Source organism: Pogoniulus pusillus, chromosome 16 (genome assembly GCF_015220805.1).
Source record: "Pogoniulus pusillus isolate bPogPus1 chromosome 16, bPogPus1.pri, whole genome shotgun sequence".
Classification (NCBI taxonomy): Eukaryota; Metazoa; Chordata; class Aves; order Piciformes; family Lybiidae; genus Pogoniulus; species Pogoniulus pusillus.
The window spans coordinates 25,394,931-25,414,884 of NC_087279.1; the positions used below are offsets into that span (position 1 = coordinate 25,394,931).

General features: G+C 41.4%; 1 protein-coding gene across 5 annotated transcripts in view; it reads right to left on the reverse strand.

Annotated features, from left to right (window-relative positions):
• Positions 1-19,954, reverse strand: part of SUCLG2 (succinate-CoA ligase GDP-forming subunit beta) — a 161,666-nt gene that overhangs the window by 78,383 nt on the left and 63,329 nt on the right. For all 5 annotated transcript variants that reach the window (XM_064157044.1, XM_064157048.1, XM_064157046.1 and 2 more), the window contains exons 3-7: positions 15,127-15,226; positions 14,921-15,011; positions 7,490-7,642; positions 6,434-6,523; positions 3,480-3,576 (exon numbers count right to left, since the gene is read on the reverse strand). In XM_064157044.1, the coding sequence (XP_064013114.1) occupies positions 3,480-3,576; positions 6,434-6,523; positions 7,490-7,642; positions 14,921-15,011; positions 15,127-15,226 (531 nt within the window). The remainder of the gene's footprint in view (positions 1-3,479; positions 3,577-6,433; positions 6,524-7,489; positions 7,643-14,920; positions 15,012-15,126; positions 15,227-19,954) is intronic.

The following is a 19,954-nucleotide window of genomic DNA, read 5'->3' on the forward strand; positions in this document are numbered from 1 at the left end:
ATCAGCTCATTTTTCCATCTCATAGTATGGATGCAAAGTTAGTTCTTAAAGGCAAAGTTAGTCTTAAAGGACCTTTTAGGATCACCAGTTTTGTTTCCTCACATTCTTACTGTCCTCTCTATCAATACCCCTACTTGTCCACCAGCTTTCCCTCTGTTAGTACTCAAATATATCTTGAGGACCTCGATGATGCCCCTGTACTGCTACCCGACAGTGCTGTCCCTGTCCTTCTCATATGCTTCTCAGTATCTATATGCACATCTACAGTGTTCATTCACACCTTGAAGTCCTTGATGAGATGATACAGCTACTGAACCAGGGATTTTATTCTCTGCTCTTTCAAAAGAACAGAAAAGTGCTTCTACAACAGCTATCTGAGCTAGTTCTGAACCAGTAAGTGTGAATATCAGAACAGCCTAGCCCTGGATTTTAGCAAAGATTTCCCAATTTCTGATATCTGACTAAACAAAAGGACTGCTGAGTACCTCCTATACTGCCCTGTGCTGTTAAGGTATCTTGAGTAATTATTTCAGTAAGTAAAAATTATTTCAACATGTGCTGAGGAAGGAAATTCTGCTTTTACAGTATCAGTGATCTTGAAGCCACAAAGTAAACCTGGTAAGTACATCAGTCACGGCACACAAACACGCCAGTGAATGTTTTTGGAGCGAACATCATAATCCACAGGGAAGTTCCAGCAGTTTTTGTTGCACCTATTTGAAAGGTCCCATTCATCTTCAAAAGGTCAACAGTGCCACGCGCAGGGCATTGCTAGAAGGTGAAAAATTCACACCACTCGTTTTACAAGGCTCTATTTCATTGTTCTGCTTTAACTTCACTGGGCAGCACGACACAAAAACGTCATTCTCACCTCATTCCCAAATGAGGCTAAAGGATCCATTGAAGTGGTGGGGGAAAACAACAGCCTATTGAGTTTTGAAGGCAAATGTTCCATTTCCACTTAAAACACAGCCTAAAATAGAACTGCACAGGTCAACAGCAGGGCTTTTGGGGTCTCTCCCTAGCAGAGGTTTCACAAAGTGATTAAGAACCAGTGGAGCTACAGTTAGATGCTAAGAATTTGAGGTTTACAGCACAGAAACTCTTGATTCAATGTGCATGCTATTATGGGTTCCTACAGGAAGGCTGGGGAGAGACTATTTACAAAGTCTTGTAATGACAGGACAAGGGGTAATGAGTTTAGAATTGAAGAGGGGAGAATTAGGCTAGATGTTAGGAAGAAGTTCTTTACAGCGAGGGTGGAGACACTGGCACAGGTTGTGCAGGGAGGTCTTTGATCATATTGGATGATTCTGTGCTCCACAACCTCCCTGGAGGTGTTCAAGCCCAGGTTTGATGAGGCCTTGAGCAACCTGTTCTAGTGGGAGGTGTCCCTGCCTATGGCAGGGGGTTGGAACTGGATGATTCTTGAGGTCCCTTCCAACCTAAACCATTCCATGATTCTATGGTATGTCAAATGAGCCGGAAAGCTCAGCATACAGTGCTGCTAAAGATTCTCCAAAAAGCCAAATAAATAATTTTTAAAAGTTAAAGGATTTGGTGGAAATTATTCTCCTGAGGTAAACTCTATCCAGAGAGCAAAGGATTCTGGTGGCAAGAATACCAAACTCCCCACCTAGCCACAGCCATGAAGGCATTCAAAACAGGTGCTAACAAAGCAGAATCCATACTTTGAGAGATGAAAATGTTCTTCTATCTTAGTTTAACCTGAAAACAGCTCATTACATACAAACAGTCAGTGACACATTGGACCATTTTCATCGCCTGTTGCCCTCCTATACTTTAACAGACAAGATACTTGTGCTTACAAAGTGCTACTTTACAGAAAAGCCTTTTAGTGTCACAAAGCCCATTTCATAACAAAGAGCATCATTCTTTAAGTTGTCTGAATACAACAGAGTGGGGCAAGACTTATTTTACATCTTTTAGAGCATTTCAGAGCTCATTACCAGCAAAACTTTCATTTAAACACTCTACAATTCTCTACCAAGTATTTTGCATTTGGCTTTTCAATAAAAATGGAAACCCAAGATTGGACGACTGGGAGAGACTGACAATTATTAGCCCAAATATAGCTCCTGAATTTCTGACCTGCTGAGCCAAAGATAAGAGATTTTAAGTGAAAACCAGTTTATTTTACAAACTAGATGGAAGCATAGAAAAATATTTTTAGAACACTAATTCCTTCAATTAGTATTGCTTCCTGTGCTCTTAACTTCCACAGCAGTGATCTTTTACCAAAAGCTTCCAGAAGAGCAATTAAGCAGCCACATTCCTAATGTCTCTTTAAAATAGCTACAGGCTTTGCCTTTTCCATTTCCTAACTTGCAATCTATAGGCATACCTTACAAAGCTGGAATTGCCTTTCTCGACCAGCAATGAAGACTCACCAGAACTTCCATCCTCAAAGACTTCTCTCAAAGCACAAAAGGATGGCATAGACAGGGCCTCCACTAGCAAATCACTAGTGCCTGTGATGCCGACCTTGTGCGCCACAACTTCCCATCTTCAGCCATGACAAATGGAGGAAAAGGTTTCAGTTGGAAAACAACTACTCTAACAATGTCAGGATTAACTCAGCTTATTTTCACTTGATACCTCTCTATTAGCCTCAAGTTGCATCAGGGGAGGTTTAGGTTGGATGTTGGGAGGAAGTTCTTTACTGAGCAGGTGGTCAGGCACTGGAACAGGTTGTTCAGGGAGGCGGTGGAGTTGCTATCCCTGGAGGTGTTTAAAAGGAGAGTGGATGTGGCACTTGAGGCTATGGTCTAGTGATGAAGGATGCTGGGATGAAGGTTGGACTGGATGATCCTGGTGGTCCTTTCCAACCATAGCAATTCATAGTGATTAGATGTTGTGCTGAGGGATCTGGTTTAGTCAAGGACTTGTCAGTGTGACACTAATGATTGGACTTGATGAGCTTGAAGGGCTTTTCCAATCTAAGACATTCTGTGATTCTGTATTCGTGGTGGAAGCAGATCACTCTTTTTCTTCCCAAAAGACGTAGCTAAGCGCCATTTCCAGATGGAATTTCTCCTGTGCTCTAGTAGGCTGCAGAGTCAAGCACTTATAATCTGAACTGACTCCTATGTTTATAAATGTAAAATAACATATTTATTTGCAAACAGTCTAAGTAATTCTAACAGCATTAACAAAACAAAACCAGCTCCAAAATAAACTCAAAACCCCTCAACTCTGAACAAAGAGCAGAAGAGCAGAAAACGTTGCTGTTTCTCACCAAGTGCAAGATGAAGGAGCCAACACTTCCTCTACTCGGACCACCAACAGAAGAATTGAAATGTAAAATGTGCCATGGGAACATTTATGAACGTTGCTTAAATTACATTACAAAATTAAATGAGTGTGAAGCTTCTGCTGCAGCCTTCCATGCAACTTCACTTACAGCTTGTATAAATAACGAATTAAAATGCTTTCACCTCTTTCCTTCAGTTTCTTACCTTGCCCTTCTGGAGTTTCACCAAAGGGATTCACTTCAACCTGAGTGGCATCAATTTTCAAGAAAAGATTATACAGCTTCTTAATTTGATCAGCTGCCTATATTTGATCAAGAGATTTACAATTAACACACAAAAAAGCAAAAGTTACTGTTTTCAAAGCAAAGGTAAACCAATACTGATCATTTTTAATGTCTTAAATTGCACACTAGATCTAGATAACAACTGCTTTTATTTCTGTTTTCCTAATTATATTTATGTAGCATTTAAAACAGCTCTAACGAAGCATCATGATACTGCATAACATTTAGCATGTGTGCATTTAAAGACTGCAAAATAAACAGCATGATTACTGTGGCAAGTTTAATTTTAGAAGTGCCTAAGAGTTCATCATGACATTTTTCTCCCGTGTGATGAGCTCTAAGTTGACTTCACATTAATCAGTCTAAATACAGAAAGCACAAAGTAGTATGTGCATATTAATAGCTTTAGAAAAAAATACGTTTGCCCATCCTGCATCAGTCCAAAATGCTTTCCTCAAGCAATTATGTCAGAATCATGCTTGCTTACTCTCATCAGGATACTCTTGCTTGTTCCTTATTGCTCCTCGCCAGCAGTTCTGTGTGCCTGAAAGTATTTTGACTGACTACTGGCTTCAAAGACCCCTTTACTCTACTGTCCTCAGACCCCACCTGCAGTCCTGTGTGCAGTTCTGGTGCCCCCAACACAAGAAGGACATGGAACTGTTGGAGCGAGTCCAGAGTAGGCCACAAAGATGCTCAGAGGACTGCAGCAGCTCTGCTATGAGGACAGGCTGAGTCAGCTGGGGCTCTGCAGCCTAGAGAAGGCTTTGAGGAGACCTTGTAGTAGCTTTCCAGTATCTGAAGAAAGCTACAGGGAGACTGGGGAGGGACTATTGACAAGGTCTTGGAATGACAGGACAAGAGGTAATGGGTTTAAACTGGCAGAGGGTAGATTTAAACTAGATGCTAGGAAGAAGTTCTTTGCAGTGAGGGTGGTGAGACACTGGCACAGATTGCCCAGGGAGGTTGTGGCTGCTTCCTCCCTAGAGGTGTTCAAGGCCAGGCTGGATGAGGCCTTGAGCAACCTATTCTAGAGGGATGTGTCCCTGCCTATGGTGGGGGGTTGGAACTGGATGAGCTTTGAGGTCCCTTCCAACCTAAACCATTTGATGACCTTTTGTTCTTTTAACATTCTTCCATTAATAGAACAATTTAAATAACAGCAACATGAATATGCATTAAAAACAACCCAAAAAAATCCCTTTGGCTCATTACACACTGACACCTTATTAGCTGAAATAAGTCTGCAGATGAAGAAGTGCACTAATAAAGAACCACTTCAATTTATGCCTTCATTACTGATCAGTTAACTGAAGTACACAAACCAAAAATATTTGGGACCTCTCCTAATAAGCACAGTTAATGAGAATAAAAGAACCAGAAGTCAGCTTCCTCTCACAACACCATTCAGAAGAAACAAAACAGTATAGCCAGAAAGACTCAACCCAGCACTGCACTACATCAGGGAGAGCAATGCTGCCCTCTCGCTCTACTCAACGCCGACACAGCTGCATCTCGAGCGCTCTCCCAGATTTTAGGACCAAAACACCTGAGACTCTGTAAACAGTTACAGTATGGAAACAGCATACAAATTGTGAAGTCTTGCTCCAAAGTCATCAGCTGATGCATCCTCAGTGCTTTTGACTTAGAAAAAATCATCAGTTCTAAATTTGCACCCCCTAAAGTTGCAGTTTCCTTGGTGCAAACACTTCAGTTGACAAACTATCTGAATATCACATTGGTAAGGTTCTAACAGAGAAGAAGTTTCTCCATGCAACGCTACAGTGATTCTGGGCAACTTCAGAAGCTGCTGTTGCCCTAGCACCCTGCTGTAATTTTAACAGGTCACCAGAATCACTTAACTTTTTATTAAGGGCTGCTCCATCTTCTAGCACCTCTCAGGCAGCTTAACGTCAACATTTCTCTTTCTCAAGGTCTACAAGCACTAAGCCTCTTCGAGGCAAAGCATAAAATCCCAACCTAGAAATATTGAATGTATAAGTAAATACTAGGATTTGTCTGAATAAAAGCTATGTCCCTATGCTTCAGTAAATTCCTTTAGGTTGACAGCACGAGGAATGAAAGGCTTTCACTGCAGCATTATTTAAAAGCATTGTTGAAAAGTCCATATATTGCCGTTAATTATTAAGTACCAGAGCTCTTCAAGGGTTGAAAGGTTCTACATAATCATTCCTCCTCATTAGATACACAGCTAAATCTTCAAACGTGTGTTAATCAATTTAATGATTATGCATTTGTTAATCGCATGGTTGGGATAGAAAATAATTAAAACTGCTGAATTAAAAATAAAGGAGTTCTTTAAAAATGACAGTTTGATACTATGGAAAAAAGCCTAGGCAAAAGCAGCACAAACAAGCTGTCTCTTTGACTCTGCAAAGTGATTCATAAAGGCAAAATATCTTGCACAGTTGTGTACAATTTGGAATTCATATGTATATATAAAGAGAAGAGATCCTGGATAGGCAACGAGCTGGCAGCCTTTTGGTGTTGAGTCAAATACTGAAAAAAACCTACTTTCAGTTACACAGAGAAACACATTTTTACTTCTTCCCATAACAAGGGCCAAAAAAGCTCTGCTCACATCACTCACTGCTCTCCTATGGAATTCCAATGAAATCAAAAGAACCCCACAGTTGTCATCAACTGCTTGAAAGATCAGACACTTCCACTTGGAACAACAAGGACCTCCTTCGGGTTGTTAAGGCCTGATGACAATTAGACAGACACAATTTAGCATTTAGAATGTCAAAATGGTTCTGGTCCAATGGCCTTTCACATCTATTTGGAAAGCATTTAACCATATAGCAGAGCTAGAATTCTTCAGTAAAAACCGAGGGAGAAGTGTCAAGTTACCTGATGCTGCAAAGGTCCTTTGAAACCCAAATTTTTTGCCATCTGCAATGCCTGATGATCCTTTATTCCTTCAAAAATATCTATTTCCTCCTGCAACAATGACGTGCATAAATATAACTAAATATTCAACCCGAATGCAGATTTATAGCTTCAAAAGGAAAACACACAGTATACATTTGCAAACTAGTAATTGAAGCATGGCTTTTTGCCAAGGCTCCCCCAGACTGAGGCTGGAGCAGCTGCCTATAGGGTATGTTATAATTACCACACCAACTCTGAAAGAGCCCCTCCAAAAAACACATACTCTTCAGGGTGGCATGCTGACAAGACAATGTGACACCAGTTTTCACTTTTAATTACTGTACAGATGGCGTTGACGAATATTTAGTCTGTTCACTTTTATGACATCTTCTGGAACACGTTCAAGGCAATGAGTGTCACTGCCCAGCAACACTCTGCAGTTTATGTAATTTTTAAATGCATATTAAATATTTTTACCGGTTTGGGGAATAATTGTACTTGATGGCATCAATTGTTTTCCCAGATGAATAGCTTGTCTGCTCATTACCGTGCCACAGTAAGGTAAGAAAACACTGAAGCGCAGTCATCGTTAAGAAAGCAATTACGACAGCTGTATTTCAAATGCAAAAGTCACCCAGGTACAAAGAAATAATTAACAACTCCGTCAATTAGAGGAAGAAAAACGACCACAGAAACAATAACCAGAGTGGCACTGGCGCACTTGTGAAAGACCTGTGTACCTTCCAGAAGGTGAAACTTAACTCAGACGTTAAGTTTAACAAATCATGTAGCGGTCAGATTGAAGCTCTCCCTCTCTTTTTTGTCTTAACCAGGCTAGAGACACAAAGACTAACAAAATCAAACGTTAAGCATCTACTAAGTGACAATTCTGCTCCTCTGTTTGGTGAAACACAATTTTCATGGTTCTCACTGTCTTTTTTTGCATATATGGAAAAAAAGAAAAATGGAAGGAGAAATGAAAAAAAAATCATAACTAATAAGAATAATTTGTAGCTTAAAATATTATTTCAATACCTTAAAGATAAGTTCGGGGCTAGTAACTGCGACTTCTTCTATGTCAACACCACCCTGAGGACTGCCAACCATAACAGGTCCATTGCAGGCTCTGTCCATCAATATTGCAAAGTATGTTTCCCTGGAAATATTCAGTGCTTCTGCAACCATCACCTAAATATGAGTAGAGGGAAGACAAAAAGTACAATGCAGCACCAATTCTGACTGGTCCATCTAGCAGCTGGAGCAGAGAACATTGCGACTTCCTGTTTTCTGAATCATTTGATCTTGCAATCCTGGAAAGAAAGGCCTGTTTCACTGCTTTCATCACACCCAGTGATCCTCTTCCCAAGAAATCCCCTCTCTCTAAGCAAGAGACTCCTCAGATGCTGCTGTTCTCACTGGGGCAGAGTAAGCCAGGAACACCCAACTGCTGGGTTTCATCCAAGAAGAGAATTGGAGCTGCTGTTGTGTCCACACAGGGGAGACTCTGTATTGCCTTTTCACTCTGAACAAGCACTTTAACACGCCATCCCCTGAAAAACTTGAGTCACAAGGGACTAGAGTTTGTAAGTCACACAGATGTGAGAGGGAAAGTTTGCTCTCAGTTACATTTCATCAGCAGTGCCATTCCTCAGCAGTAAAGCCTCAGGCTTAATTTCTTTCCCGCGTTCTGACAGAGGGGCATCCTGCACTTACAATCTCAGCACTGAATTTCTGCCCTGCCCAGCTATCTCCTAAGGAGATGGGTTTACAGATAATTCTGGCATCCAGCTTTTCATTTTCCCTTTAAAGAGACAAGCAGAAGTATGACCTTCAGATACTGGCATAATCAAGAAACAGAGAAATGTATTTTTCCAAAGAGCTGATAGTGCCTGTTTATAAACTACAGAGTCACTTCAGAGCCGTGCCAGGCAGGTATCTCAGCATGCAACAAAAACAGATGATCAAATCCTAATTGCTTGGAATCTACAAGTGCTAACATTAAAATTGGGGGATGGGGAAGGGAGAATAGCCTATATAATTTTTTCATTACAGTTATTTCTCTCCTCAAAACACGCCAGAGAAGTCCTCTCCATTGCAGCATTACAATAACTGTATTTTCCTCTTCATTTGAGCTGACAGTTTTTGCGATAGCTTAACAATAGCTATTAAAGCAATTTCACAGACTAAATAGTTTTCAACTTGGCAAAGTATTCACATGTTTTGGTGCAAAAATACTAAATTCCCCCCATAGTTCTCCACCTTAAGAAGAAAGAAAACCTACAAATGTTCATTGCTAATTGTCTTTATCATCAGAACAGGTGCCGAAATCTCAGGAGCAAAGGCTGCAGTTCTGCTTTGCATTCCAGTTTTGCTTTTCAACCTGGAATTCAAGCCTCTAGCTCTGCAATTTAATGAGCATTAGAGCTTCTCCTTACAGCAATCAACAACATTTTTCCTCAGCAGAACTATAATTTCCTCTCTTTCAGTGGAAGTAGTAGAAACCTGGATTAATATAATTAAGACAGATCAAGTAGCAATGTCTTTGTAGCATGGTCTGTGCACAAAGCAACCACTGTGAGCAATGCCTGTAGACAAAGATCGCCACTCTCAACAAAATATAAAGTGAAATTCATTCAGAAGCTCAAATTCCTCAGATTTGAGAGGCACGTATACACCTGCAGCCTTAAAACTGCCTACGCAGCAACATGTGTTCCACCACGTAAGTATTCCTGAGGTTTTCTTAGTTCAAAGAGCACAAACAAGACAGATGCACTGCACTTTCGCCCACATTGCGGCTTTGCCACTCTACTCTGGATTACATAAGAAAGAATGTACCTACCTTCTGCCAGGCTGTGCATCTTAACAGTACAGGGTAAAAAAAGTAAGAGATGACATTAAATGAAGCCCCCTGTGTTCAGAACGGAAGGGAAGATACTTGATGGTGTTTCTGACTTGGTAAAATTTTGGTTTATAGCAATTTTGTTTCATTCTGCTTTTACCTTGCTTTTATACAGCATACAAGGTGATGTAATGGAGTAGCTCTAATAAGCAACTGTTCAAAAGCAAACTAAAGAAAACTAGTGTGAAGAGGACAACTGAAAATGTAGAAAACTACAGCACTATTTTCAAGCACCTGCCTATTTCAGGCTACTAAAAAGCCAACTCTAGAAGCATAGCTTAGCTACCCGCAAAATAACAAGCAAAGGCATGGAAAGCATCCTCGATTTGCTACTATTAGTCTTTTTACCTGCATGCATGTTTTCAGCTTCTTACACATCCTGCATCAATGTATCTGAAAAATGTGAGTCAATTGCTTTAGAGAGAGGCCAGACAAAACAACTTGTCCTACTGGACCTTATCTGATCTGTTCAGGCAGTTGCCACAGTGCTCAGGATCAGGGCCAAACTTAGGATGGGGAATCCACTCAATAAATCTTGAAGAACATATCTGCAAGCACAGCAGGTGTGACTTACATTATTAAATCAGGTATCTTTACAACCGCTACTTCCAACCCAAGTGATTGCCCTCGCTACTGCTAATTAACTGTGCTGACATAGTCAAACACTTCTGTCTTAATTCATCTAACTACTGAGCGTCCATCTACTTTCTGGTAGGCAAGTCTGCTGTAGAGTAAAAATCATCAGACTGTAACATTTCTCCCAACAAAAAAGCTCTTAAATTCCTTTGCCATCCTCCCTGCTTGATATAGAGCAAAGCCAGGGAAATTGGTGGCTAAGGTCTTTCAATGTTATTTGTTGAGTCACTCACACAAGAAAACTAACACAAACACATTAATAAACAGTTCAGAGCACTGAGATCGAATACACAGACTGTTGACTCTTCTCATATTTTGTCTGTCTTGCCTGTGACAAAGAACCTGAAGCATCATTATCTGTTTACCACATCAAGTTTCTATTTAAAATGTCCTGGGGATAGAAAAGTAAGAAATAAAAATGAGCTTTCTTTAAAACTTCCTGACAACGTCAAGCTTTCCTTCTTAAAAACAAGTGATACCCAAAAGCTTAAGTCGCACAGCTATTGTCATGAGAGTAAATACAAACAGCTCTCTTACACTGCATCCAATATTCAGAACGCTAACTCTGCACAGGTTGCAAATTCTCAGGTTGTGACGGTAAGAGGAGACTGCCTTTCCAGATAACCAGGCTGCCCAGATTCCAAGCTGCCAGGAGAGGATTTCATGTAAACTCACAAAACAGCTTCCAAGTTACAAGGGAACTCAGGAGATTGATGTTTATTTGAAGAACAGCAGCTTCAAGAAGCACAAACACGCGTTAAATTCTGTAGTGGGTGTGCAAGCTGAGAAAGCAGGCTGGAAACTCCATTTCCTGCTCCACAACTACCCTAACTGTAGAAAATGTCTATCTTTTATTCCTTCCACACAAACGATGCAAAAGGTACACGACTTTCCCTCCCTGCCCTGACAGTGGCACGCTGACTGTCTCACAGAAAGTGACTTAATAACTATTTCCCTTCTGAAATACGTTTATCACCTTCATTTTTAAAGAGCCATGAGTTCACTCAAACTTTGCAAAACACCACAAAGTTTAGCACCAAACCTAAAAGCATGTTTTTTCTTTTCCTCCTGAACTGCAATTTCCTTGTTCTGTACACAGACAGGTTCTTACACACACACAGAGTGCATGCACCTTGAAACAGAACACAACTGCCAGCCACTCTCCACCTCCCCACTGCCGTTGGCATCTGCTGTGCACTAACTGCACTCAATGACATTTTAGGCACAGCCAAACATACTTTTAATCATATCACTGTATTTGGCTGTTGATTAAAATTGCAGTGCTCATGCTGTAGGCTTAGTACTACAAACATGAATGCTTCAACTCCTTTAACTACTTTGAAGATCCTAGAGTGAGCTAAGTTTGGAAGACATAATCACGTTCAAAGGACGTGAATATTTCTGGGTAATGGTATTGCCACAGAATCGCAGAATTAACCAGGCTGGAAAGACCTTCGAGGTCATCCAGTACAACCTACCGCCTCACACCTGCTGATTAACTAAACCATGGCACTAAGTGCCCCAGCCAGCCTCCCTTTAAACACCTCCAGGAACAGCTACTCCACTACCTCCCTGGGCAGCCCATTCCAATGCCAATCACTCTCTCTGCCAGGAACTTCCTAACATTGATCCTGGCACAGCCTGAGACTGTCCCCTTGTTCTGTCAATGGGTGTCTGGCAGAAGAGACCAACCCCACCTGGCTACAGCCTCCCTGCAGGGAGTTGTAGACAGCAATGAGGTCTGCCCTGAGCCTCCTCTTCTCCAGGCTGCACACCCCCAGCTCCCTCAGCCTCTCCTCACAGGGCTCTGCTCCAGGCCCCTCCCCAGCCTTGCTGCCCTTCTCCAAACACCTTCCAGCACCTCAACATCTTTCTTAAATTGAGGGGCCCAGAACTGGACACAGCACTCAAGGTGTGGCCTAATCAGTGCTGAGTACAGGGGTAGAAGAACTGCCCTTGTCCTGCTGGCCACACTGTTCCTGATCCAGGCCAGGATGCCACTGGCCTTCTTGGCCACCTGGGCACACTGCTGGCTCATGCTTAGCTGCCAACCAGCACCCCCAGGGCCCTCTCTGCCTGGCTGCTCTCCAACCACTCTATCCCCAGCCTGTAGCACTGCTTGGGGTTCTTGTGGCCAAAGTGCAGAACCTGGCACTTGGACCTATTAAAGCTCATGGCACTGGACTGTGCCCATCTGTCTGGCTTGTCCAGGTCCCTCTGAGAGTCCTCCTGCCCTCTACCAGATCCACACTTGCTCCCAATTTGCTGTTGTCTGCACACCAAGTTGGGAATATGTGACCTAGATAGCTACTTTTCCAGATGGTTTCTTCACTATCTAACGAGCAATGGGGAAACTATTAGCATACCACTGACCAAACTGTTATGTAATTAATTAATTTAAACCAAGGTGTATGCTCTTAGCATGAATTACCAAGAATCGAGATCCCAACATTAACACTATAAAACACATAAACCTTGTCACAAAGCCTAGAGCTTTTAAAAGCCAACTCTGTAATTAGGATGGAAGTCTATGATCACAGAGGATCAGTGAAAAGCATCACACTGATTTACCATGCATCCATATCAAAACACTTGTAACCTGCAAGGTTTCCAAAGGAAAGCAAAGGAAAACTACAGAGTCTATCAAGGCTATATACTTTCTTGTACCACCAAAACAAATACGTGAAGTGCAGCAGTGCAAACTTCATTCTAAACTTCACATATGCCCTAGCTGCTCACTCTCCACCATTGTTTATTCAAACAAGCCATGTGTGGATGGGAAGGAAAGCTTCTACACATCAAAGCTTCTATAGCTATTCTGTATATGATACAAAAGTCACCTTAATAGAACTCCTTTGAATAATCCATTTCAAAGAATCCCAGCACCTATACCTGTCTTTCTTTTTGACCAAACAAAACTGTGTATGTAAATCAATGAACAATCTTGCACTCAGACAAGGAAGTGAAATTTCCTGCACTGCTGTATTCAGAGTAGGACACCTCAGGAGAAAAAAATCCCAAACTAAAGAATTTATTTAAAACCCTGCTTTTGCAATACAAACCTTTCAACAGCAGAGTGCCTTAAGATGGGAAATTCATATCCTTGCTTTATATCCTTAGTATTAGCACAATCTCTGACAGACATGCCATCATGGTAATACTGTTTCTTCTTTTCAATACCTCCTACTTGATTCTAACAACAACTATGAGGAGTGATGGTAATCTGCTCTCCCTGCTCCCCAAGAGAAGAATCATCTGAGCACTTTCCTCCAGCCCTCATTAGACAGTGTCTTTACAGACAGGTGTTCTCCTTCCATGCTAATACACCAAGCTGTTCACGATATATTGAAAGTAAACTGCAGTCCTTTTCAGCTCATGCCAAATTATCTCCTGGCATCAAGCACAGTGTGGATCTTGTCTGCATTCCTGAGTAAACCTCCTTGCTCAGTAAAACAAAGCAAGAGAGAAGAAGATACATTGTAGATGGGCAATTGCTAGGCTTTCCCGACTGCACAGAATCACAGAATGTTAGGGGTTGGAAGTGACCTTGAAAAATCATCCAGTCCAACCTCCGGCCAGAGCACGAGCATCCAGAGCAGGTTACACAAGAATGCATCCAGGAGGGTTTTAGATGTCTTCACATTCAGAGAAGGAGACTCCATAACCTCTCTGGGCAGCCTGTTCCAGTGCTCTGTCACACCACAGAGAAAAAGCTTTTCCTTATGCTTACATGGAACCTCCTGTGCTGTAGCTTGCACCCACTGCCCTTGTCCATCACTGGACACCACTGAGAAGAGCCTGGCTCTGTCCTTCCAACACTGCCCTTCACATCTTTATAAACATGAATGAGGTCACCCTTCAGTGTCCTCCTCTCTAAGCTAAAGAGCCCCAGCTCCTTCAGCCTGTCCTCATAAGGTAGGTGTTGTGTCCCCTCCAGCATCTTTGTGGCTCTGCACCGGACTCTTTCACACAGTTCTCTCTACTAATGTAAAGGAGAATCTAGCTGAAGAGCCATTTTTGCTTCTCTTATTTAGGCCAATACATTTATTTAGAGCAATATATGTAAGCTGAAGTGAATCTTGGCACCTTGATATATGTGCCATCATAGGTAAATTAATTACCATGTGTTAGCTCTAACATGACCACATTTTACTCTGTATCTGCAGCAAGTTTGGAAGAATCTACTTTTAAACATCATTTTTATTTTGCTGGTTTATTAGTTGGGCTTTATTTAAATTGATGCTATTATCACACAAAATCACATGTCAACATCTTTAATAAATGCTGCCCAAAGCTTATGATGAACAAAATATGGGTAATATTAGTGCTACAGATAGAAACACAGAATGGGTTGTGTTGGAAGAGGCCACTAAAGGTCATCTAGTCCACCTTCCCTGCATTAAGCAGGGACATCCTCCACTAGATCAGACTGCTCAGAGCCTTGTCAAGCCTGACCTTGAGTATCTCCAAGAATGGGACCTCAACTAGTTCCCTGGACAACTTGTTCTAACATTCCTCCGCTCTCACAGTAAACAACTTGCTCCTAACATCTAATCTAAATCTCCTCTTTTGTAATTTATGTTCATATCACTTCCCTAAGTAGACTGTTAATAAACATATACAGTTAACTCTACATACAAATCATGCTAGCATTTAGTACGTGCTTGAGGAAGGGTGAAGCTATGACAAAGTATTCCCTACAGCACAGGTAGCAAAACTGACTTTTTCCACCCCTAAGGATGCTGAAGTTGATAAATAAAATACACGCGCACAAAGAAAAAGTAACTTTTTCTTTTCTTCCATCGACTAGATGCAATCAATCAGGCACCAGGAAAGAAATGAAAAGAAATAAATCTGTCATAGCCCCCAGCATATTAATGCAAAACTGCAGCTAAACACAGACTTCAGCTTTCATGAGGTAAAAATCTTACCTTTTTAACTGTCACACCATCCTTTGGAGTTTGCTTTGTTGACAGATTGTACCCAATCATCTGTTTAGCAAGCTGTTCAACAATCTTAGGGCTACAGGCAAAGGAAAAAGGTTAGTTTATTGAAAGATATTAAAAGAAGCAGTAAACAGCTTAAATGTTACAACAGATGCAATTTATTTATGCTTTTTCATTTTTCAAAGACTTACTCTTTAGTTAGGTGAACTCCTCCTTTCAGTCCACTGTTGAAAACACCCTTTCCTCTCCCTCCAGCCAGAATCTGTGCTTTCAGAACAATTTCTTTGGCCTCTGTAAAAGGAAAACACATTGCTATTCTGTTGTGCACCCCTTATTGAGCTTGTAGACTCAAAATGCATTTCCAGGTTAGATTCTTTAAAAAGCAGTGAGAAGTTGGTCATGACTAGTGAGCAACAAAACAAGAGCCAAGTCAGCACAAAGCAATACTGCAAAGGACAACTGTTCAAGAAAGTTAAAGGATAAATATGAACTACTGATTATCCAGATGAATGTCATCCTTCAGATCAAAACCATGCCACCAATGCTACATGGCCTGTGCAACAAGCCATGTAACCAGCATACAGTTTGACAGCTTACACTCTACAACAGCCTTTGAAGCATGAATCAGAACATATTTTGTCCTGAATGCACAACAAAACAATGCTCATAAAGGAAAATAAATCCCATTCCCTGCTCTGGACACAAGTAAGCAGAGCTATGGGTGTGATCCCAGAAGAAGAAATTTCCGTCTCCAAAGGGCAGGTGAGTGTAGAGCAAAGGCAGCAGCTGTGAAAACATGTTCATCTGTATGTGCCATCACGTGAATCTTTGGCAACCTGAGTGGAACAGTAGCTCAGTAACAAGAAAGTGCAGCAAGACACAGTGACAAAAGCAATTGCACCAATACCTAAGTTACAAACAGAAGTAATTCTGACATCCTTGGAGTAAAAACAGGAGAGAAAGAGCAAAAGAAAAAACACAAAGCAACCAACCAAAGGCATCAGTCATGACCTCCACAGCTGCTAGGGCCACAGCAGCCAGTTAAGCCATAAAGATCTGTCAGGTGCCTGTAAAATGTTTATTAATGCTGAGTACTGTCCCTTTGAACGTTTATCATAACTCTGCCAGGTATTTTGCTAGGTCTGAGATCCCACTACTAGGACATAACCAAGTGTGCCTAGAAAATGCAAACATTGTTACCTTTTCTGAAGCCTGTGGAAATTTCTGACTTCAGTGATGCTTGGATTAGGTCACACCTTGAATCACAACGTGCTACGTCGGTATGCAAGCTAGCACCAGAACGTGTTGTTAAACGGGCAGATTTACTGCTCAAGTGGCCCTGAGGATACCAATACTTTCATTCAAACAGACACAGGCCTTCTAGGCTTGGATTAGATAAAAACATTTTAGAGGTGATGAAATGTAAGTCTGGAGGTGTGGCAATTTTTTGTGCAGCCCAGCTCTGACACACTGTCATCTCAAAACTCCAATATAATAAATTTCAGTAGGAAGGGAAAGAAAAAAATAGTTGGACCTTAGGATAAATATCATGAAATAAATATTCTATTTCCTGTATTAAGGCAGAAATGCATTTTTAACACAGCTATTGAAGGTACTGCACTAAGAGATGCCTGATTTCAAAGCTCCACAAGGCAAAATCTCTCCCCACGTTTACCCATTCAGTAACATTTGAGATACATCATTCTGAACCTTAAAAGTATTTTCCTGCATTCCAATATATTCATGTTCTGGCCTCCCTATTACTCATGTCACTGCGTGGCAGATAAGAAGCAAATTTAAATGCAACAAAAGGTTTTATAAAGTGTTTCCACAAATTATTAAGATGAATTAAAACTATAAATCAACTTCACAACCTGCAGAAGAAAACTCTACAATGACAGTAGCTTCTGTGATAAAGAATCTAATGTAGTATTGTTCATAGTTGCTACAGGCATGCAATTATACAGGGTTTAGGTGTCACACATCCCGCCAACGAGGCGAGTTTTTGTTGTCAGTGGTATGTGGTATCATTACCGGAGTGATCATCGCCCTCGCTCCTAAGCAGCATGCTGCACAAGGGTTGATTATCTCCGTTGGACTGCAACGAATGAAGTTAAAGGAACTAACGTGTACATTTTTATGATCCACTAGAGGACTAGCAAAGCAACACAGTCACTTCAGAAAAACAACCATCAGAAATGTAAACAAACACAACAGAAAGTAAGCATAACCACCTCAAGACTGGAGCAGAAGAACTAATCGATACAGTAGCTCAGCAGAGCGCAGTACAGCAGGTTGTTCTTGCCCTGGAGGGAACCAGCAGGAAGCAATTTAATTCAAGAGTTATTTGCCCAGGCTCTGCAAAATGAAGTAACCCAGCCAAATCTTGTTTTACAGTAACTAGGCTTGATCATTCAGTACTTACCAAGTTGATTCACTACTTAATGTCAGCGTTTTATTTAAAGAGCTGATTCCTAGAGGTGCTCACACAATGCTTTTATGCTGTCTTCTGTCTGAATTCCCAAATTATGTTAAAAAAGACTACCCCATGAGAAAAATGTGGGTTTAGCTGGAATGTATAGAGCAACCTTCACTTACAGGCTTTCATAAAGATAAATAAATAATCTATAAAGCAATATGCAAAATCAGCACCAAAGCCATTACATCAAAAAATGCAATTCATTTCCATTCCCACCCCTCCAAACTGCTGTATTAACACTGGAAAAAATGCTCAAGCAGGGCTTGCAGAGCTATAAATACTGGATTTGAAGAGCAGCCAGCCCCAGCAACATGTCCATACACATCATGAAGTACAGTACACCTTTTTCAATGGCACTGCGTTTGGCAGTGAAGGCTTCAGTGAGCTTCTGTCTATGCTCCCTGGTGGACAGGCATTTGTGGAAACGAATAAAAAACCGGAGCCCCCAAAACCCAAACAGGAAAACAGACTGCTTCTTAAGTGTGCAGAGGCCTTCTTTTTGCCACAGATTAAAAATGTTCTTTTTCTGCATTGTTTCAGAAGATAAAGACTGCTTTTAAGTGTCACTAATGTAGCAGCGAATAGCCACAAACTGTTCCATGTGGATTAATGACGCATTTGTGGCAACAGCATGTGTTCTTAACTAATTATAACTTCAATACATTAATATCCCAGGCTGAACAGTTTATTCGCTGCATCTTATATTTGTCTTCTTTACATTAATCTACAGAAAGAGACACAAACATCTCCAAAGACTTCTGTAAAAAAAAAAAGTAGTAAAAACCACAGCTTGTCCCCAAGTTGGATGCCAAGGAATAAGCAAGACCCTGACGTCTCAGGAGAAGTCGTCAGAGTTTAGAATTTCACAACTGTGGTTGGGTCTAAGCACATTTCTTGTAAAAAAAAAAATCAAATCTAAGCAGGTAGGAGAAATGACTGAAGCTCTTGTCTTCTCAATAAATTCTGATGTTTCAGCAGAACGGAACAACATAACACTCGTAGGGACAAGCATCCTCTCCACTGCATTCAGCAATACATCTCCTTCCCTTCAGCCAGTGCTGTGAATACAAATGGCACTGATGCTCCTTGCAACTGTAATGGGCTCAGCTCCATAATGAAAGCCTATTTAAAATCAATAAAACCAGTCCTGCTTTTGGGAGCTATGATTACTCTGGTCCACTGGTACTGCTTGCAGCAAAAATGAACAGCTTGTTCTCAGCCCACTGCTGTGTATATTTAACTATGGAATTCTCGATCATGAAACAATATCCTGAGAGCCAGAGTTCTGCTAGTTATATGGTATGCTAATTTATTACCTGTGAACAACTTGCCATTATTATTGATACGACTGTGTGACTGCAAATTAGGCGTGTTCACAACTATATTACAGTGTGCTGTAGCTTAGCAAAAATAAAATACCATAGAGAAGAGACAAGGCAAGGATGCACGGGAATAGGCCCTGCTCTCACAGACGCGAGATCTCTATTAGAGAGCACTCAGGATTGCCTTGGCAAGGCATCCTACACCACAGAGTTAGAGCATGAGACTGAAGAAGAGGAGGTCTCATATGAAATCCTTATCCCATTCTCTCACCTCGTGACATTGGGCAGTTGGGCTCTCTGAAAACCAATTAGCACTTGCACCTCTTAGAAATTAAGAGCCTGACTCTGTGTTCCATTAGTGTATTTTTACCCCAGCTTAAAGCAAGTGACCACAGAAGGGCTGACTCCAAACCCTGACAGCATAGCAAATACTCCAGCAGCAGCAAAGTGTCCCTGAAAAAATGCACAGACGTCTTGCCATGAGTGCAGCACATGTTGCAAAAGAGGTGGAGGCAGCCCCGCACTGTGGGAGCAGTGCAATGAAGACAAACACAGGACATGTCAAATCAGCTATCACAGAAGCACTACCTCCTTACTGACCTAAACGTGACCATAACCACTGGGTTTGTAAACAAACAACAGCTGCTTCCACAGAGAAGTCCTGTTAATGAGCCTCCTCTGTCCCTTCCCCACAACAGCAGGACCTAGCCCAGTGTGCCCAGGCAGATATTAACTAGTTTTCAGAAGCTCACTGGTCTCCCTTCTTCACCTAAACTCATTAAGTTGTGCTTCATGATCAGATCTCTTCAAGTCCATCCTCATTCCCAAAGTCTCCAAAGAGCTGGATGGGATACACTAATTTGTAACCAGCTCCAAACTCCCCACCTCTACAAAGACAAGAGAGAGGACAATCTAATGATGCATTTACCTGGTAAAAGTCCTCTGAGGGACAAAAGTCAGTTACGTTTGGACAGGTGCAACTCTAAGCTTCCAACTCACCAGCAAAGCTGCAGTCACCTCCTTCTTCATAGTTACCTAGAATATTACTCCATGAAAGACTGTTTGGGACCCAATGGATGACCAATCCACCTCCCAACCACCTATGCCAGATGCTGCTTTCCTAAAATGGAGTAGAAAGTTCAGCACTTCTCTTCCCAAAATTAATGTTTACACCACACCCCATCGCCACCACCCCACTTTGTAATTTAGCTTTCATAA